Source organism: Stomoxys calcitrans, chromosome 1, assembly GCF_963082655.1.
Source record: "Stomoxys calcitrans chromosome 1, idStoCalc2.1, whole genome shotgun sequence".
Classification (NCBI taxonomy): Eukaryota; Metazoa; Arthropoda; class Insecta; order Diptera; family Muscidae; genus Stomoxys; species Stomoxys calcitrans.
In genome coordinates this window covers 76,052,652-76,075,150 of record NC_081552.1, presented here as the reverse complement: position 1 = coordinate 76,075,150, position 22,499 = coordinate 76,052,652, and the positions used below count along the sequence as shown (strand labels likewise).

Here is a 22,499-nt window from a genome sequence, read left to right as displayed (position 1 = left end):
ACTCTCTCTCGCACTCTGTTAACAAAGCGGTTTGTGTCTCTGCTAGTTAAATTCGGAATTTATCTTCACACACATATCGAATACTCGAACGGGATCAACAAATTTTACTCTAAGAATATACAATGCAGAGATTAGCATGTTCGCATATGACGCTGACATATGAGTTTTGATACCTGGGGAAAAAATAAAAAAATTTAAATCGGTTGTTATTCGCTCACTAATGTTGCTGACATTTGTTGTTGTTGTATCCAAAGGTTATTGTCGACTTGTTATATAGAGTATCACAGGCACCCAGGATTTAAGCAAGAGCCGATGCCTCCCAGCCATTCACCGAGACTCTCCACTAGAGATTGTCCGCGATTGCAGTTGCAGTTACTCCTAAGGTGTATTCCATTATCCGCAACCTGTGGAAGCGCTCGGTAGCTCTCAGCAATGCTTCTCAAGATGATGAACACCACACAAATCAAAGCTCAAAGTTCCAACGTGCCGGGACTGACATATGTGAGGACTTCTTCCGTATTTCAATTCTCAACAAATTGTGAGTCGTTCTGTGGCATACCGTATAGACTCGGCTTTAAAAGAAAGGTCCTTAATCTTTAAGCTACAACTTAAGCCGGATAGCTCTCATTGATATGACAAAAATATCCCCACTGCTCCCTAAGATAAGGTTTAAGTAGAAAAATAACAGAATAAGATCACCGTAGTGGAAAGGTTAGCATGTAAGCCTATGATGAACGCCTGGGCTTTTCAGAAAGCTATTCAATTGTCGTTTATACTCAGTTGCTGTTGTTGTAACTGTTTGTTCTGTCTTCATCATTAATTTGCTTCACAGATCCTGTTAAATTGAGCCAGAACTAGCTGCTCACTGCTTCTACTACAATTTCCTCGTGGATGGTATTTAGACTCTGAAAATCTAACCTGACCCCTTACACAAGATATTGATATGAAATACTGCTGCGATAGTAGTCAATAAAGAAACAGATACAATAACATATAATTGTGTATCTTGTGGTCCACATGAGACCTCCCGCCTCAGTTCGAAGAGCAGCATTCTGCACCAATTCGCTATTGGGGCTCTTAATTTTCTGCAAATGTAAATTTCTCACATACCAATTCAAATTTAAGTTGAATGATAAGGAACCTCCTTTTTATAGCTAATCATAGCTAATCACCTAAGGTAAACCACACAGGCTGGTCCTTTAGACCGGAACCAGCTTGCTCACCTACAGCAACAAAAACAACTGGAAGTAATCAACCACAGTCAGCGTCAAAGAATGACATGCTAATCTTTGAGCAATGGTGGCCCCGAATTGTGATTAAAATGGCTGCCGTGATAGCAACCAAGAAAATACAGCTGAAATAACATATCATTGTGGCTTCTCACTGGGAGGATCTTTATCTCCTGCGGTCTACATAAGAACTAAGTAGACACCTCGTCTCATTCGCTACCACATCTTTTACTGGGGCGCTTAATCGTCTATGTCAATGTTAATTAGCACTCTTTAACCTGAAGATCTGGTGAAAATTAACTTAACGTTCGGTAACCAACATCTATGAGTCAAAGTTTCATAAAAAAGACGTGGATCAGTTTGCCTCATTATGATTGTTTTTCTTAGCATCGTGCATCAAAATGCTTATACTGAAATTTCCAGCAACTTTCATTAGAAAAAGGTTTTCTATTGCAATATCATCTTAATTCGTATAATTTTTTTTCACTCATTAAGCAAATATAAACCAGCCTCCCAATCGTTATCAGATGTTGATAGTGAGTGGTTCAATTGGTAATGTTTGGCGATAATTGATGGGGTTTCAACTGCTAGTTCGTCAAACAAAAATCATGACTAGAAAAAATTTTGAAATCTTAGAACTTGGATTTGTAATTAAGATAACAAAATTTTTGTGAAAATGCAAAAACAAAAGAACAAAGTGCGTCATTATATTGCTTTGTTATTTATTTCCTTGACTCACTAAGCAGTTGCGCGTTTCAAAACAAGTTTTTTAGGGCAGGTGCAGCGTGATCTACATGCAGATATAAAATTTCGCAATATTCAAATGAGCACCGTAGTGCCTGTCTTCGCTTGCTAAACCGGAATAAAAATAAATAACTTAACATCAAATGCTTTTTAAATTCCCGAGTAAAAAAATTGATATGATCAGATCCAAATATATCTCGCATAAGATATAGTTGGATTTAATTATCGGATGCTATACATAACTATATCTGGTAGTAGATATAATTGGATATGGGGCCAGATATAATTATATCTGCTATATATAATTATATCCAAAGAGATATGCTATGTATAACTATATCTGGCGTTGGATATAAATATATCCGTCCTTAGATATGCTTATATCTTGGGCTATACATATGTATTTCTTGCGGTACAAATAACTAAATTTTGGTGTTTCAGTGTTTTAACGTAGAAATGCTTATATTTTATTTTAAATTATATAGCAAATAATATATTCACAGTAGTAATCCTAAAGTATTAGGCATTTTACTGAAAAAAATTCTAATTCTAAAAATGTGAGATATTTTGTGGTTTGCTGAGTTGGTATCGCATCTGACTAGCAAACGAGAGCATCCATTTTCAAACCCAGCTGGCGGCAAAAAGTAAAGGTAGCACATTTACATGAAAAAATGATATTGTAAAAAAATAAGAGTTTCATTAAAAAAACAACATTTAATTGTAAAAGGAACAAAAAACAGCATTTTTTCAAATTTAAGATCCGATTAGATATTATATTATACAATTGGATCTACTTATATCTGGGACAAATTCGAGATATAATTGTATCTAATTGCATACAATTAGATCTAAATTGATACCATTAGATCCAATTATATATAAACTTGGTATCCAATTATATCTGATGCCATATATATTTGGCTCTGACCATATCCATTTTTTTTACTCGGGTTTCCAAAACTTTCATCAAAAAAATAAAGTTTTTTTTTATTGCAATTATTCCGCTATAATCTTTATTTTTCACTCACTAAGCTATTACAGACCAGCCTGCCAATCGTTATCAATTATTGTCAGTAGTGGTTCAATTGGAAAAGTTTGACGGGAAATTGTAACTCAACTGCAAGTTCGTCTAACAAAACACATGACTACTACATTTTGGAATGTTCAACTTGGGTTTGTTATGGAGATGATAAAAATTTTGGGAAAGGCGAAAACAAATTCAAGTGCGTCAATATACCGCTTTCTGATGATCACCTCTCCGAAAAGGTATCACACTGCGGCACGCCGTTCGGGCTCGGCTATTTAAAGGAGGCCTCTTATCATTGAGCTTAAAAACTTTAATCGGACAGCACTCATTGGTATGTGAGAAGCTTGCCCCGTTCCTTAATGGAATGTTCATGGGTAAATTTGATTTTGTGTAGTGTCTCTTCAATGGCTTTAATTTTCCATTGCATAAAAATGTTCGATCGTTGTTATTTATTTTCTTGACGCACGAAACAGTTGCGCATTTAAGAACAAGTTTTTTATGACAGGTGCAGTGTGGCCTATATCTTATTTTGCAATATTGAAATGAGCGGAGTAATATCTGTCTTCCCTTGCTAAATGTAGTCTATTAAACGAGAATAACAAGAAATAATACCCTAGCACCAAATGCTATTCAAATCATTTATCGAACGTTTATTTAAAAACCAAAACAATTTTCTTTGTTTCTTACAGCTACCATCATGTTGGACATAGTCCAACCAAATGCTGACATAACCAGCGCCATGCCACAAACAATTTCTGCAATTTCGGACACCTCTACCGATGTTGTGGTAGTAAGGGCTAAACCAAAAAAAGTTTTTAAGCCGAAGGCCCGCTTGAATCGCATACCTCAGGCATTGCTTGATGATCCTTTGCTACAAAAGGCCATAGATCGCTTACCGGCAAATTACAATTTTGAGATACACAAGACAATATGGCGCATCAAGGAGATGAAAGCGAAACGTGTTGCCCTGCAATTGCCCGAAGGTCTTCTCATGTATGCTATGGTTATCAGTGATATTATCGAAACATTTACACAGGCTGACACCGTTATAATGGGCGATGTGACTTATGGAGCTTGTTGTGTTGATGACTATACTGCCAAAGCCTTGGGAGCTGAATTGTTGGTACATTACGGTCACAGCTGTTTAATACCCGTTGACCAGACTGAGGGCATTAAAGTTTTGTATGTGTTTGTAGACATAAAAATTGATCCCCTGCATTTCTTGGATTCCGTAAAAGTTAATTTCAAACCTGAAGATGGACAGATGGCCTTGGTTAGTACCATACAATTTGTGACAACATTACAAGCAGCTTCACAAGAACTTAAAGCGGCCGGTTATGATGTGATTGTTCCCCAGGCAAAACCTTTAAGCCCTGGAGAAATATTGGGCTGCACCTCTCCCACGCTGCCTGATAGCACAAAGCTGATTATTTACCTGGGAGATGGGAGATTTCATTTGGAATCAGCCATGATAGCAAATCCCAAAATAAAGGTATGTTGATAGAATAGCTTGCTAAATCGTCTTTTGTGTTTAAATAATCATTACATTTGCTTCTCTCTTTAGGCCTACAAATACGACCCATATGAGAAAAAATTCACCATTGAGGAATACGATCACAAAGTTATGCAAGAAATGCGCTACTCAGAAATTGACAAAGCCAAAAATGCCAGGAAAATCGGCATAATTTTGGGCACATTGGGTCGCCAAGGTAGTGCAAGAGTTCACAAATTCCTAGAAAAACGCATTAAAGCCAAAGGATTTGAATGTACCACAATACTGCTCTCTGAAATATTCCCCCAAAAATTAGACTTGTTCCATGACATCGATGCTTTTGTACAAATAGCCTGCCCTCGCCTATCCATTGACTGGGGTTCAGCTTTTACCAAGCCCTTATTGAACCCCTATGAATTATCCGTCGTTTTGGAAGATGTCGAATATACACCACATAATAAAGCACCCAAACAAGACTCATACCCTATGGACTTCTATGCCAGCGGTAGTTTAGGACCCTGGACACCCAATTTTAAACCCCCAGCATTGGGTGAATGTGAAAATAAACCTTCAGCTGCCTGTTGTGGTCGTTGTACTCGAGCCGAACTGGAGAAAGATGATAGCGATTCGATGAAACAAGCGGCTATTGATGATATTTTAGACTTTAAAAAGGGATAGAGATTCTATTGGGGAAGCATCGGTTGCAACTTGCGTAAGACTTCCATTGGTTTTTATATCTCACTGGGTTGATAAACCACACAGCATATAAATGTGATTCGCTATTGCTTTAATAAGATCTAACCTATTGGAGGGTATATGAATCATGCTTTTGTAAATATATATTTCTTATGTTTATTGGAGACTTAATCTCTAGCTTAAACACACCTGTTTTCAAACAATTTTATTTTGTTTTGGTATTCTCATTTTATACTCCTTAGAAACAAAAAAAGTTTTAGTTACAATTTTTGTATGTATTTTATTTAAAATCAAATATATAATTAGGTTATTTCGTTTTTTTAATTTTTGCCCAGAAGCAAAACAAGCTAAATAAAATATAAGTGATAATGCACATTCGTATATATCGATTTGTTTAATTAGCACTACATGGACAGCGGAAGTATGTGGTGTGAAAAGAGAGAGAAAGAGAGTATCCAGCTTATTTAGCCAGATAAATAAATTGGAAGTTAATTTAAACAAACAGCAATGTATGTACTTCCAAAAATTACGAAGTTTGTTCTATTTCTACATATCGACTTCAAATTGGGATTTCGTTGGTGACGAATCGGTTTGGGGTCCTCGTTGTTTTGCATTCGTTTAGTGTTGCTACAGTTGCATATAAGTTTATTTTCGTTTTACTGGCTGTAGGGCTATAATTTGGGGTAGTTTTTTTTAACTTTTTTTTTATTGTAAATATATCTTTGGAGACGGCTCTTTCTGTCTTACCAGGGTCTTTTCACCATTACTGGTTCCAGAGTCATCTAAATGGTCAAATCAACATATCTCCGCTTTTTTGTGAAATTGCATACGACAAAAGAACATAAATCAATTTAATTGCTGTTTTTCAAAAGATTCGAAAAAGTCCTTTTTACAAAATAACTTATTCCAATGTATGCTCAAATTTTTTTATAAAGAGTGCTTTTGACAAAGCAACATATTTCGATATATTTCTACTTATTTATTGAATGTCAGTTTCACAAAAAAACAATTCGATATAGGATGCACTAATTTCATTTTTGTTGCTTAAAATAAATTTTACAAAACAAAATTTACTATTGTACTTTATCTTATTAGCTGTCTACACTTGCTTACATTGATTCAAAAAGTTTTTTATGCTTTTTATGTGTTTTTCGCTCTCCTGTAAAATTGGTCTTTTTGAGATATGTTGTTCTGTCAAATGTCCACAGATATTATTCAATCGATGACTTGATACCCTGAAATTTTAATTTATTCGTGAACATTAATTGGATACCCTATTTTATGGATTTCAATTTATTAACTGGATATCCTGGCAGTATGTGAGTTAATTGACTCCGCCAACTAATCAATAGCACAATAAAAAAATCTACAACTTGTGAAATTATGTAGAATATAAATGAAAATACTCCCTGTACGAGAAAGCTGTGGACACCACACAGGCTGGAACTTTGAGCTCTGATCTGTACACGGGACGTTTAATTGGGAGCTGCCGGGTGCATCCATAGGTTACGCTTGCTTTGAGCATTCCACAATCCGCAACTTGTGGACGCTCGCAGTTAAGATTCTCGTGATAGCAACGAACACCGCACAGATCGGGGCTCAAAATTCCAGACTGTGTATTGCTCCTAGTTATCCAATGCCGGGATGTTCCCGCGATGATCGGCTCTTGCTTACCTATAGGAACTTGATGAGTATCTTTACATCCACATGAAAATGTGGCCACTACAAAAATAACAGCATTGAATATTTTAAGTTTAAAGGCTCCCATGAAACATGAAGTGGCAACGCTATGCCTGAATGGACTTGTGTGAAAGATCAGCTGATCATTTTTATAATTTTCTTTAGCTTAACTTTGTTTACGGACATAACTTGTGATCACTTACAACAATTTAAGTTTAATTTGTTTTGAGTGAATGAAATTTGCTAGAAAAATTGTGAATTTCCATACAGACATTTATATTTCTTTTTCGAAGTGGATTTCCATTGCATAACATTGCATTTTTGGCGTAAAACAAGAAACAAAATATTTCTGAATTTATCTCTAACTGTGCCTTGAGCTTTGCGCTGTCTTACGTTTCTAGAAAAGCAAACTGTGGCAACTCTGTCCCACATACCTTTTTGATCGAGTATTATTTTTGAATTAATCGTTTCTTTTTAAGTACCATTTTTAACAACACTGAAAATTTTAGTAGCCAATAAAACAATTCTTTAGAGATAGCTAAACAAGTATGACTATAAATGGTGACCCCGACGTAATCGCATAAAATTATCATTCTAACAACGACGACCACAATACAGGAACTGCCTGGACACAACGAGTCATCTCAAGAACCGCAAATAAGAGAGACAATGGAAAACGATTCCAACGTTGCCACGAATGCCGGAGCATCTGGCCAAGGTGGAGACACTGGACACATCGCAAGAATTTCTGTTCGTATTCCACCCTCCTGGCACGCCAAACTAGAAAGATTGGCTATTTTAGCCGACAAAATTTTGGAGGTATCCGACAATAATCACATTGCTGCTGTGTCTACATCAAATGGCAATTCTCAACCACAACCACCTTTGGAGGCAAGAATTGTACAATTAACAAAATAAGTGGCTAATTTGAGGACAAAACTATAATAACGTCATCGCCGAAGATCGCAATCGCGTCCTCGAAGCCGTCCCAACAATGACACAGAAGTATGTTGGTATCATTTTAGATTTGGGGAAAAGGCAACAAAATGTCGTTTTCTCTGTCGCCACTCAAAGAACTAAGCTGTCTGTCCGACGTGGCGACTACAGACAGACCAACGAATAAGTCTTGTCGCCTAACAATCCAAGATAGTCAATAAAAACTGCGATTTCTCATTGACACTGGTGCGGAGGTAAGTGTGACACCTCCAACACAATCCCAAAAGCGTCATCCGCAAATCATTCTTCGATAAAAACATATGGTGAGAAACAACTGCATCTTGATTTCGGATTTCGACGGAAATTCAAATGAAACTTTTTGATAGCCGACGTCACACAACCTATTTAAGGAGTAGATTTCCTTGCTCATTACAATCTTTCAGTAAATATTCGATAACGGAAATTAATAGATAATTCGACGGGCGCACAAAATATCTGCTCAATTAGTGCTGGTGAGTTATACACGAATTTATCATTCATTAACCAGAATGATTCATTTATGGATTTGCTTGGTGAGTTAAAAGAAATCACCCTTGTAAATTCAAAAATGAAGGCGGCACCCTACACTATTACGCACCACATCGTAACAACAAACCGAGACGCCTCTGCCCCGAAAAATTAAAAGCAGTAAAATTGGAAATACAGACGCTCATGGAACTTGTTATCTGCCGCCCATCTCGTAGTCCATGCGCAAGTTCATTACACATGGTGAGAAAGAAAAATGCTGAATGGAGACCATGCGGTGACTTCAGGCGCCTCAACGCAATTACAGAGCCTGATCGTTACCTCATACCACGATTTTAGTAATTTTTTCTACCATCGACTTACGGAGAGCCTACCATCAGATACCAGTGGAACCGAATGACGTAACAAAAACGACCATTACCACTCCTTTCGGCCTCTTTGAATTTACGCATATGTGTTTTGGTCTGCGAAATGCAGGCCAGATCTTCCAACGCTTTATGGACCATATTTTGCGAGATTTAGATTTTGCATGGCGATACCTTGACGACATATTAATCGCTTCAAGAGACGATAAGGAACATCGAAAACATCTTGTATTCGAAAGGCAAAAAAAAGTATGAAGTGACAGTAAATCCGTCCAAATGCCTGTTGGGACGAACTGAGGTCCTATTTCATGGTTTTACCATAAACAAAGAGGGTGTCCGACCACCACACGACAGAGTTAAGGCAATCTACGAAGATTTTTAGGAATGATGAACTTTTTCCGTCGATTTTTACCAAACGCGGCTGAACACTAGGCTTTTTTATGCAGTTATACGCAGGGTAATAAGAAAAGTGACCAAACAGTTATTAACTGCTCCGACGAGTCGAAACAAAAACCGGCGAAGAAAATATCACGGCATACGCTTTTTTTCGAATCAACGCACTACATACGTCAGACAACATGGATTATATAAAACTATCGGAAAGTTAAGCGAATGATGAGGAGCTGAAAACTTTTGTAACAGGTGAGAGAAAAACGATATGAAACTGTTCCGTATTCCAGGCTCCGAGCAGGAAATTTTGTGATATATCAACTGGTAAGACGTGACCGTTTCTGACAAAGCCTTTTCGCGAAGTTGCATTCAACAATATTCACACCATAAATCATTCTGGAACCGCCAAATCCATTCATCGAGAGTCCATTCATCGAAAACAAATTGGACACTTCATCTGCAGTATTTGTTTGAACTGATGCAGTACACCGTCCCTTGCAACCGCCATATGAAGGTCCGTCTTCTGTTATGAAACGCAATGACAAATTCTTCAAGCTTAATATCAACGGCAAACCAAACCTTTACATGATATAAAGAAGTGGAGATGGGAGACAATTGAGTTCCCGCTGTGTCTCACCTTGATTTAACTGATTTACGTTTTACATTGAACTACCATCCGTTTGTGACCTTTTAAATTTCTTTTTAATATCGTTAAATCTTAATTTCTTTTATGACGAGTCGAAACAAAAACCGGCGAAGAAAATATCACGGCATACGTTTTTTTCGAATCAACGCACTACATACGTCAGACAAAATGGATTATATGAAACTATCAGAAAGTTAAGCGAATGATGAGGAGCTGAAAACGTTTGTAACAGGTGGGAGAAAAACGATATGAATCTATTCCGTATTCCAGGCTTCCAGGCTCATTTCTGTAAAAGCTGTATATGTATATATATATATATATATATATATATATATATATATATATATATATATATATATATATATATATATATATATATATATATATATATATATATATATATATATATATATATATATATATATATATATATATATATATATATATATATATATATGTATATATATACACATATACAGCTTTTACAGAAATTAACGTGATGAGGGATGGTGGAGAAGGTGTATATGTGTCAAATACTTTGAAACACAAAGTTATGTTTTGTTCATCTGTTTTTTGGGGAAATGTGAGTCCCTTTTCCACGAAATAACCTCATGTTATATGACTCTTTCATTTAGTGTGGTTTATCTCCCCCTGTCGGCGATATCGTGTCTTTTGAGGAACTACACTATGACATTCTTTTAAACTACTCAAAAGTCATTGTTGTCAGTGATCTTAACTGCAATTTATTTTATGTTTCGAGGTCTACCTTATTGCGATCGGTTTGCAGTAGGCTTGATTTATCTATTGTACATAATTCTAGACCAACCCATTATAGTGATGCTCATGGATAATCATCTTTAATAGATTTTATGCCCGTAAGTGATGGCTCAATGACCTGTTACTCTGATCAAGTTCAGTGTTCATCCATTTCTCACCACGCACTTATTTTTTCTTTTAATATAATTTTCGCGGCTTTTGAGGACATAACAGAGTACCGGGACTATGGAAATATGAGTGGGACGGTTTATGCAGTGCTTGTCTGCCTTTGATTATGCATTCTTCTTTAACACTTCTGATGTCGATGACTTGGGTGCTCGCATCACCTTGCTTTTTGAATATCTTTTTGTGTTCCTGCCTGTTAGAAAAAAGATTCATAATGATGGCGGTGATTGGGTGAAGTGCAGGAAGATTTTGTCTGCTCAGAATCTTAAAGATTTATCCTATAGTGCATATTAAGAGCATCGTACTCCTGAGAATGGGAGGACCTTAATATCGGAACAAGGCCAAATCCGTTATACGAAAGGAAAGAATTAGATATTATTCTGAATGATTTGGTAGTTAAGATACCAAGGGGTTGTGGCGTATTCTTAAGGGTTCTGGTTGCTTTGGCGATGACAGTCTAGTATACGATGGTGATGTTGATATGGTTAAAATTTTTTTTTGGTTCCGGCCTATTTACAATATATTGATTTTGAATCATTTCCCGATATTGGAGATTCAGTTTCCTTTCGTTGTGTAAATATGGATGATGTTGCGGTAGCTATAGGAAAAATTAAGGCTAAGTCCATTGGTGCTGATGGTATTCCTATTAAGTTTCTTAAACTTGTATTTCCCTATACTTCTGATTCGATTTTGCATTTAATTCTATATTGACTTCTTCCGTTTTTCCTGTTGTATAAAAAATTTCGCCAATTCCTAAGTCTTCTAATATTCGAGGTGCCGATGATCTAAGATCTATTTCAATTCTTCCAGTACTTTTTAAAGTTTTCGAACATATTGTTAAAGACCAGATAATGTTGGGTGCTGGGCATAAAATTGTTGATTTCCAATATGCGTTTCGATCAGGTCACAGCACGACATCCAAGCTGCTTCATCTTACTAAGTCAATACGTAATGGCTTAAATAATGGGAAAGATTGTGTCCTTTTGTCTCTTGACTTGACTAAGGCGTTTAATTCTATTTGCTTTGGTACTATGGTTGAGAAATTAAGAGAAAGCTTTAACTTTTCTAGCTCTGCTTGCAGGCTTGCTACGTCGTATATGTGCGGTAGATCACAATTTGTTGAATTAAATGGAGCTTGATCTAATATTATTCCCCTCTCTTCTGGTGTACCGCTGGGATCGGTTTTAGGACCTCTTTATACTCTACATTAATGATTTTTCTGAATTCCTTGGACCTAACTTGTGTGAAACCTTTTTTTTAGTTCGAATCGTGGTTTTAGCAATATTTTGGAGACGAATATTAATGCTTCTGTAGGAAGAATCTTGTTATGGTCTAGCCTTAACTCGCATTCTATCAACCCTTCAAAAACAAAGGCATTACAATTTGGATCCCAAACGTAGCCTGGATTTGATATTTTTGTGGGGAATTCTAGAGTAAACTTTGTTGATAGGATTAAATGTTTGGGGATAGTGATTGATAAAGACTTTAATTTCGGTTGTCATATTCACTCTCTCCATTCTCGTGTTTATGGTATTTTGCGTCGGTTGTATTCGGCAGATGGAGATCACGTCAAGAACGTTTGACTATAATCTTCTAAAACTGAAACGGGCGATGAATGCAGTAGCTAGGTTTGTATATAATGTACGTGTCCGTGACCACATTTCAGGGTATGTCAAAAAACATTTTAGGAACTTCTTTTTACCGTTTTATTGATCTACGATATATTTTATTCTTTTACAAAGTTATAAAAAGTGGAACACCGGTAACACTGCGTAGATACTTTAATTTTTCTCGCTCGAGTAGGAGTACTCAGATAAACTTGCCCCGTATATTTAGGTCTGTTTTGTAAGCATTGGCGCCTTTAAAAGGCCAATGGCCACCTGGCCACCACGGCGATCGCTCCGTTGGGCCGGAACGAGCTTAATGATCTACAGGAGCATAACGAGGATCGCCACATCCACACTCAAATGTAGTTACAACAACATATATTGGGAGATTTATGAATGAATTTTCATTTCAAAGCGGCATATCCATGATTGTGTGTTGTATGTTTCATGCGTCATTTTTGCCTACTTGAATTAAGGCCGGCACTATATTCGGTTTTCGCGTTGAAACTCAATATAAAAAATAAAAAAAAAACAAACGGAAAAATTTGCCGAAATGTGCTCGTTTCGTCATAACTTGTTTTTTCATCTAGGGAAAATTTACATTTCGGGACGCCCATTGAGAGCACAACCACAGTCACTGTGGGACAAGTCATTTTCTTACGCAAAATAAACGCGATCGTCAAACGTCAATTGTAACTGAGTGTCTTGCAATTACAACAACAATATTTGGATAAAAGTGGAAGATGCTGACAAAGGCTTTTGAAAAGTTGTGCTTATTAAACTTATAACAGTGAAAATACTGCAAAATCTAATTATTTTTACAAATTAATTCTGCATTTGTCTCTTTTTAAATTGTTTTGTGTTTCATTATTTCATTATATATTAATTACGAAGGGGTGGATTTTGGTTGAAATTACAAAAACATACAGGCTCGTAAGCAGCTGATAAATTGTTTGATGCCATATTATTTTTTTATATGTAAATGGCAACATTTTGGCCAAAGAATCCCAAAAAATTATCCTTGTCGAACCAAAGAAAAAACGACTTTAGGAAATTTTTCCGTAAAAAAGAACGTAGTACCAGCCTTTTAAGTGAAAAAGGGTTTTGCCATACTTCTGCAGAATTTTTGTGCGGTTTTCCTGTTATAATTTCTATGATCAATTTTTTTCAACACCGAATTTACGTTGCGTTTTTCGTGCCAGTTCTCAAGATTTATTTCATTCCAAAATTCTGAAATTGAAAATGCTAATGGGTTGATTATGGATTGCAACTCAACTGCAGTTGCGTTGCCACGGGATAATACCTTGATATAAAAATTAGTATAACGTTGGCAATTTTGGTTAAGTGCTGTCAATATCAGTGTTTTGGAATTCACCTACTAAGTAAAGGCTGGTACTATATTCGATTTTCGCCGATTATGTTTTTAAACCAATAGATTTTAAAGCAGAAGAACATGCTGATTCCATTCAAAAGGACATTCCCTCATTACTTATGGTAAAATTTTAATAATATTGTTTTTTACCCTTATTATTTTCGTTATGTTTCAAAAAAGTAATCGCTGAAAAATGGGTTTCCAACGGTGAAAAGCGAACATAGTACCAGCCATAAATTGTAAAAAAAATTATGCACTTCAAAACAGAAATGGAAATTTCTATTACAAATTTGCCCGTTGGCTATGCAACTGAAGTTGGGTTCCTATCCATAATCGACCCCTAAACCTACACAACAATAAAAAAGCGAAAAAATTCACTGAAAATAATGAAAAAATTTAGCAGTTTTTGGCGACAACCCCATGTTAAAATTAAAACGTTTGATGCAGTTTGGATTACATCCAGATCCCCAATGGCAAGTCATATAAACCATAGTCTCGAGTGTAGGCAACCACAACCTCGAGAAGTAGTGTTAGATCTTTTGAATATAAAGCGAGAGGTAAAGTGCTCCGAAAGAGAGGCTCTAGAACAAGCGGGGATACGTTTCTAAACACCATTTCCTCTGCAATCGTGTTTTCTCCCCCTCCGCAAATCTGTGGCTACTTGAATTTAATAAAGCCCCTTATCATCGAGTTTCAATCGGACAGCACTCATTGATATATGAGAAATTTGCCCCTGTTCCTTAATGGAATGTCCATGGGTGTTTAAAAATATTATCCCCGCTTGTTCTATAGCCTCTCTTTGGAGCAATTTACCTCTCGCTTTAGATTCAAAAGATCTAACTCCACTTCTCTAGGTAGTGGTTGCCTACACACGAGAATATGGTTTATATGACTCTTGCCATCTCCGTAGTTTTTGGGGATCTGGATGTAATCCAAACTGCATCAAATGTTTTAATTTTAACATAGGGTTTTCGCCAAAAACTGCAGCACTTTTTTCAGTGATTTTTTTCGCTTTTTTATTGTTGTGTAGGTTTAGGGGTCGATTATGGATAGGAACCCAACTTCAGTTGAGTAGCCAACGGGTAAATTTGTAATAAAAATTTCCATTTCTGTTTTGAAGTGCATACTATTTTACAATTTATGGCTATGTTCGTTTTTCACCATTGGAAACCCATTTTTTGTGATTACTTTTTTGAAACACTGCACAAATAACAATGCTAAAATAAAAATTTTAATAAAATTTTACCATAGGTAATGAATGAATGTCCTACTGAATGAACTCATCAAGTTTTTTTGCTTTAAAATCTATTATCTAAAAAAAATAGTCGGGGAAAAATATCGCGAAAAGTGAATATAGTTCCAGCTAGTACTACATTCTTTTTTACGGAAAATTTTCCGAAAATCGTTCTTTCGGTGGTTTGACAAGGTTGATTTTTTTGGGCTCCTTTGGACAAAATGTTGCCATTTACATATAAAAAAATAATATGGCATCAAACAATTTATCAGCTTCTTACGAGCATGTGTACATACAAATATGAGTGTATGGTTCGTACTGAAATTCAAGTATGTTTTTGTAATTTCAACCAAGACCCACCCTTTCATAATTAATATATAATGAAACACAACCAATTTAAAAAGAGACAAATGTATGATTTATTTGTAAAAATAATTAGATTTTGTAGTATTTTCACCCCTATAAGTTAAATAAGCGCATCTTTCCAAAAACCTTTGTCAGCATCTTCCACTTTTATCCAAATATTTTTGTTGTAATTGCAAGACCAAAAAGTCAACACATTCTTTCACAAACCTTATTAGATTGTTTGATTTGCATGTTGTGAAAGAAATATTTATTTTTCTTTCGAGTATATTTACTCATATTAAAAAAATACTTTCTTATTTATGCATCCACTAACACTTAATTTTTTTCCACCCAGGTAAAACATCACTAACTTAACAAACACCCCGTTACAATTATAAGTTTGACAATCGCGTTTATTTTGCGTACGAAAATGACTTGTTGCACAGCGACTGTGGTTGTGCTCTGAATGGGCGTCCCGAAATGTAAATTTTCCCTAGATAAAAAAACAAGTTATGACGAAACGAACACATTTTGGCAAATTTTTCCGTATGTTTTTTTTTTTTGTATGGAGTTTCAACGCGAAAATCGAATATAGTACCGGCCTTTAAAGAATAACATAATCGTTAGTGCAAACGATTTTTTTGTCGACATATTAACTAAACAATGTTCGCTATAAGTTACAGAATTCCGGTACTGATTTAACTTGATTCATTGCGATAAATTCTGTCCAGCGCTCAAGTACGAAAAAATAAGTCGACGAGAAGAATTCGAAAAAAATTAGTTTGTTTTGTAGCTTACTTACCATAGTTTCATGGCATATGGAGTTAAATGTCGTAGAAAAATCAAAAGGCACCAGCACACTAGACCTCATACAGTTGAAATCATTCCTCACTAATTCCTTAAGATGCACAAGTAAATAAGTGGTACTATACCCACCGCGAAAAACATATTGCGAATTTAATATTCTACAATATTATGTGTAAATTAAATATTCTATAATTCATGGGTCTTTTCAATAGAAGTGGTGTTTTATTTACCCATTAAAGGGAATTTCTCGCTTAGTTTTCATGGAGAAAAGTGCTTATAAGCGCCTTGGTTTATCTCTGCTTATTATCGCTGTTTATTAAAACATATGGTATTATCATTCAAATGGAATGATGGAATGACAATTGGAAGGTAAAATCATATACCCCACCAACAATGACATCAACGATACAACCCTGTGGGGTTAGAGGCGCTGTCAAACTTTTGTACACTGTTAAATTGGCATTTTAGTTTTTATTTGCATTATAATGTGTAGCAGCTACAGAGTCACTTTTCAGAGTGCGTCACGTCACAAAGTTTATCGACCCATTTCGTGAGCGTTTAATTATATTTGCAATTAAAATTGTGTGAAATTTATTCTGATTGAGCGACATGTCGCTACTATTTTGCTTATAGAACTCAGTACCACTTGTACGGAATGTGTTCGCATTATCTTCGTCATAATTTTTTTATATTACGATTTGACAGATGTTCGTGAGAAAAGTCGAAGTCAGTACTAGGCTTAAAAGAGGAAGAACGCAACCTATTTGTAAAAATTGAATGAGAATTTGCCCATGAGCATTCCACTAAGGATCTGGAGCAAACTTCTCACATATCAATGGTAAGGGCCTCCTCTTTACAGCCGAGTCTCTTTGGGTAGAAGATTTAACATGGCATAGTTCCTCATGGCATACCAAAAATTGTACCTGCGAAAAGCAGAAATATGAATATTACCGTTAATTCACTTATTCATTGCGTTATAATAGTAGCCAAGGTTGCGATACCTTGCTAATCGCCTTGTTAAAATAGATATCAATTCCCTGTGCATGGGAATGCAATTCCATATGAATGGCAAAACAGCTGTCAGCTGTTGCTGTTTGTTTATAAGTGTTTCTTTTTTTTATTTATTTGAGTTATTAAAACGAATAAAGATGTTAAAAAGCAACAACTTTAATAGGTAAAATTCTAAAGCAGTATTTGGCTGTCAGCAGCGTAAGCTGGGTGAAGGACGAGCTTAAACTTGCATACCGATAAAGAACTTATACACTATTTTACAATGATTTCTATTACGAGTTTCACACCTTCGACAAGTATGGCCCATATCATGATACTTATAGCTCTCGTATAAGCTGATCTCACGATTTAACTTTTGAGGCTCCCACAATGCACTTAACTTGTCAGATTTTCTCGAAATTTTGGGTAATGATACATTCAGTTTTTTTTGTAGATAGGATGAAGTTTGTTTGCCTTGGCTAAACAAAGAAGCAGAAGGCATAGGTTATGTGGTCTGGATTGGACTCATCCAGGCAATACTCTCAGTAACTGTTTTCTGCTTCAGATCCCGCATATTTTCAAAGATACACCATAAAGTCTGTGTTGTGTTCTATCTTTCGTCTGCTTGATTTTGTTAAGTGTTCAGGTCCAGGAACTCTGCGGCTAAGATGGGGTGCGTCCAGAGGGATCTGGGTCTGAGTCGAGTGGGTCTGGCTTGGCAGTTAAACAGTTGACGTGTGTCGTGTGGTCCCTGGCCACATTTTTAGATCCAGCAACTCAAAGAACATGAACTACCAGGCATCTACCTTAATCTACACTTTGTCTTGAGGCCAGGTGCAATAAATTAAGTAATTGACTGGACTCAAAGCTTTCACAACCGGTTCCGCATAGGAGTACGGATTTTTGGAAAAAACTTCCACTGAAACATTTGTAAGAGATGTGGTTACCCTTAAAAATTTTGCAGTCATTTAATCGTTTAATATAGTATGGATTGATAGTTGTTTTAATTATATTTGTGTGACGCATTATGGAACACTTTCCCCTTTTATCGTTAATGTAGGGCAACAAAAAAATATTGTAATATTGTTACAAAGTCATGACATTGTAGTGCTATATCTACGAATAATCAGCTTTAAATAACACTTAAATCGTTTTATTTGATATTATTAAACGATAGAAGAAAACATTTTAATCTATCTTTTTACACCCACCACCATAGGATGGGTGTATACTAATCTAGTCATTCCGTTTGTAACACCTCGAAATATTGATTTAGGACCCCATATGGAATATATATATACTAGACTCAGAATGTCGATCTAGCCATGTCCGTCCGTCTGTCGATATCACGATAGCGGTCGAACGCGTAAAGCTAGCCGCTTGAAATTTTGCACAGATACTTTTTATTGATGTGGGTCGTTATGGATTGCTGATGGTTTATATCGGTTCATATTTGGATATAGCTTCCATATAAACCGATCTCCCGATTTGACTTCTTGAGTCCTTACAAGCCGCATTTTTTGTCCGATTTGGCTGAAAATTTGCACATTGTGTTTTGTTATGACTTCCAACAACTATGGCATGTAAGTTGCAAATCGGTCAAGAAAATGATAGAGCTCCCTTATTATCCGTTTTGGCTGACATTTTACACATAATGCTCTCTCATCATTTACAACAACTGTGCCAAGTACGGCCCAAACGGCCAAGAACCTGATATTGCTCCCGTATAAACCGATCTCCCAACATGACTTCTCGAGCCTTTAAAAGCCGCGGTTTTTGTCAGATTTGGCTGAAATTTTGCACATAGTGTTCTGTTATAACTTTAAATTAAACTTTTAAATTAAATTTATTCTAAACTAAAAATTTCAATAAGATTTTTTAAAATGACAAATTTTACATTAATAATATTGGGTTGCCCAAAAAGTAATTGCGGATTTTTCATATAGTCGGCGTTGACAAATTTTTTCTCAGCTTGTGGGGGGCCGGACCCCCTTCGAATTTATTTTTTAAGACAACATTTCTTGAACATTGTTTCTAAAGACTACATTTAAGTTAAATTTTTTCTAAAGACAAAATTTTTATAAAAGAAAAATCAATAAAATATTTTCTTAGTCTAAATGTTAAAGCATTTTTTAAGGACTTAACTTCAGCGAAAAACACTCTAAAGCCAACATAACCTGGAGATTATTTTTTAAAGCTAAAATTTCAATAACATTTTGCATTTTGCGACACTACATTTTGCATAAACATTTTAAAGTCATTTTATTATGCTTATCTGTCTCAAGCAACATTTTCCTACAAAATTTTCTTTAGACAAATTTCAATAAATATTTTTTAAGACAAAATGTTAACCCATTACCCCCGACCCGTTGTCCGATTTTGATGATATTTTATACATTCATAATTTAGAGCATGTATATTGACGCATCAATTTCTTTAAATATTTTGAATTTAACTCTTTTTATTTCCTAAGCTCCAACAACAAAAAAATCATTTTCTTAACATTTTATGACCATTTAGCGTTTAAAGCTGGATTTAATGATTTTGGCAAAAAATTGCATCTGCTGTGCAAAGAAGTTGGATTATTGTCATAAATTTATTTTTTAATATAGAAACCATCAAATGCAATAAGACATTAAAACGGAATCCAGAAATCTCACTCCTAAGGATTTTGAGAAATGTTTTCGTTTGATTTTTGGGATATTACTTAAAAAATGTTAAGTGAAATATTTTGCTTGTTCGTTTTGTTTCTCTGGAAAGCGAAAGCCAGAGAACAAAACACACACCAACCACTATGGAAAGCGTTTCGTCAATTGTTTAGAATATCTCATCGGCCATATTAGGTGTGGAGGCCATACATTGGTTGGTCGTACTTATACCGAATATACTGCGAAAACGTGTCTACGATGTAAGCACGACACTAACATAAGTATGACACCTATCAATACACATGTCATTTGTGTGCATCTTTTGGATGTTGTATTAATGGCTTCGGTCGCTAGACAACGGCTACGCTGCTGCCCCCTGTGCCCCGGTTCGAATTCCGGCCATTCGAATCTCCGATCATTGAGATCGTCTCGGAAGAAAAGCAAAACGAAAAATTGTGAAATTAAAAGATCTTCGCCCCGACAAATAGGAAAACGTTAGGACTTATAAAGACATGATGGAAATTAAAAGCATATACGGCTATAGTTGGATTGAATTTTTACCGGACATCTTTTCCACCAAAAACGGATTTTCAATAATTTGAATTAAGTTCGAAGAATACATTAGCAACATCATTTAGTTAGTTCTTCGTAAAAACTGGTCAACATTTATTTAACGAAATATTTCACAGTTATAGTTGCTTGATATTTTCAGTTTGTTTGCGTAAAATTTTATGAAAATAAAGTCATCTAAAACCAATAGACCTAATGAAATCATAAAACTAGTTTGAGTTTCAAAATACTGAAGCTGATTCGCCGAAAATCTCACTATAAAACTAAGATATTCGCATAGACAACCACACTTTAAAGGCTTTGAAAGATTAAGATCGGCCTATAAATAGTGTGTTGGCAATCAGTGAAAAATTTAGCTCTGACTTTGTGACCAAATGTCAACACCAAAAAAAAGTTTGAGGTATCTTTACCAATTTCGCTGTAACAGAAGAATTTTAGCAATTATCGATTTTAAAAAAATGTGGGGTGGGCGACCAACCCCCGCCCCCCAAATAAAATCCTCTGACTTTATGATGGCCAAATGTCGCCGCCGATGGGGCAGTTCCTGCTCCCAATAGCGACCACAATTTTTAAAAATAAATTTCAGGTATCTTTACCAATTTCACAGTAACAAAAGAATTTTAACAATATTAGATTTTGAAAAAATGAAAAAGCAATCCTGGCTAAGTCCCTGGCTCCCATATAAACCGATCTCCCGATTTGACTTCTTGAGCCCTTACAAACCGCGATTTTTATCCAGCTTGGCTGAAATTGTGCATATAGTGCTCCGTTATGACTTTCAACAACTGTGCCAAGTACGGTCCAAATCAGTCTACAACCAGATAAAGCTCCCATATTTTAGCAGAATCCATGGTGGTGGGTTCCCAAGATTCGGCCTGGCTGAACTTAGCACGCTTTTACTTGCTTATATTTATGGTATACCCATATAAATAAAAACACATGTGTATGTGTTGTTTTTACAACCTGATAATAATCAGCTACAATTGAAGCATTTTTAATTTTAACGAGCTTTTTTCTTTGTATATTTTTATCTGCAAAGTATTATCGATGATTTGTCTGCGTTTAATCAGACAGATTGTTTTGAAGCATTACGACCCACAACTCTAGAGTTGGAAAATACAACAGCAAGCCTCAGTGTAGAGTCAACCTTAGATGCAATAAGAAATAAAAATTCAGCTGAAACCAACCAAAATGTTGAAGGCTTGCCATCATCCAGTTCGGCCTCAATGGCAAATAAAAGCTCATTGGATAATTCTGAAGCCTCCTTAGCATCTATGCAACTTGCCACCGGATTTATGCAAGCCTTTTCTCCACCATTAGCAAAAGCCAGAACACAGTTAAAGGAATTGATGTAAGTGTTTAAAGTGTTAAGTTTTAAGCTTAAATTAATTGTTTATATATATATATATATATATATATATATATATGTATGTATATTTTTTTTGGTTTTTCTAATTTTCCAGAGGCAAGCAGAATAAAATCTATATTGACTTATCAGAGGAAAAATTCAAGTTGGATAATGGTGAAGTAGCCAAATTACAAGATATGGTATGTTAAAATATGTGTGTTACTATCTATCTACATACATGAAAATTATACGTATCGTTTGAGTACTGAATTAAGTCGTTTAATAGGAGAGGTTTGGCTTTTCGTTTAGATATTTTCAAAAAAAAAAAACTTTTGTTGTTGTTGTAGTCACATTTTCATGTAGAGGTGGCGATCCTCGTCAAGCTCCTGTAGATCAGCAAGCTCGGTCCGGTCCAAGGAACCGATCGCCGCGGAAACAGGATGGCGATTGGTTATTTAAAGGCGCCAATAACTCGCCTTGTCATATCGACCATCATAGATACTCAGTATTTGTGCAAGAGCCGGTGCCGCCCGTCCTCTCCCGCACAATACCGCTGATTGTCCGCGACTGCCGTTGCAGATACTCCGTATGGAGCATTGCACTATCTGCAACCTGTGGACGCGCCCGGTAGCTCGCAGCTAAGCTTCTCGTGGCAGCAATAAACATCACACAGATACAGACAGCAATGAACATCACACAGCTATAAATAGAATAAGGAACACTGAACACTTGGAGCAATGTAACTTAGGCACCGGTGCAGGCAAACTGTGGGCCACTGTTAAGTCTCTCTCGAACCCCGGTAGACGGGACGACAGGACCTCAGTCACTTTTGGCGATGCAGCCGCCTCAATTCCCACAGAGCTAGGATTGATGCCGACGTATGTATGCCCCGATTGTAACCAGGGA

General features: G+C 36.0%; 3 protein-coding genes across 8 annotated transcripts in view; 2 read left to right on the top strand and 1 right to left on the bottom strand.

The window, feature by feature from the left end:
• Positions 1-5,715, top strand: part of LOC106082945 (2-(3-amino-3-carboxypropyl)histidine synthase subunit 1) — a 35,057-nt gene extending 29,342 nt beyond the window's left edge. Inside the window, exons 2-3 of the mRNA XM_013245713.2 lie at positions 3,690-4,492; positions 4,565-5,715. Coding sequence (XP_013101167.2) covers positions 3,698-4,492; positions 4,565-5,170 — 1,401 coding nt within the window. The 5' untranslated portion in view covers positions 3,690-3,697 and the 3' untranslated portion in view covers positions 5,171-5,715. The remainder of the gene's footprint in view (positions 1-3,689; positions 4,493-4,564) is intronic.
• LOC106082949 (protein hold'em) overlaps positions 1-22,499 on the bottom strand; it is a 93,523-nt gene that overhangs the window by 35,114 nt on the left and 35,910 nt on the right. The gene's annotated exons all lie outside the window — the stretch shown is intronic.
• The window catches only part of LOC106082933 (biogenesis of lysosome-related organelles complex 1 subunit 6), a 58,018-nt gene continuing 52,643 nt past the window's right edge, over positions 17,125-22,499 (top strand). For all 6 annotated transcript variants that reach the window (XR_009397045.1, XR_009397044.1, XR_009397043.1 and 3 more), the window contains exons 1-3: positions 17,125-17,211; positions 21,285-21,596; positions 21,709-21,793. Coding sequence is in view for 3 of the 6 variants with exons in the window: in XM_059362441.1 (XP_059218424.1) it covers positions 17,186-17,211; positions 21,285-21,596; positions 21,709-21,793 (423 nt within the window). In the remaining 3 variants the exon portion in view is untranslated. The remainder of the gene's footprint in view (positions 17,212-21,284; positions 21,597-21,708; positions 21,794-22,499) is intronic.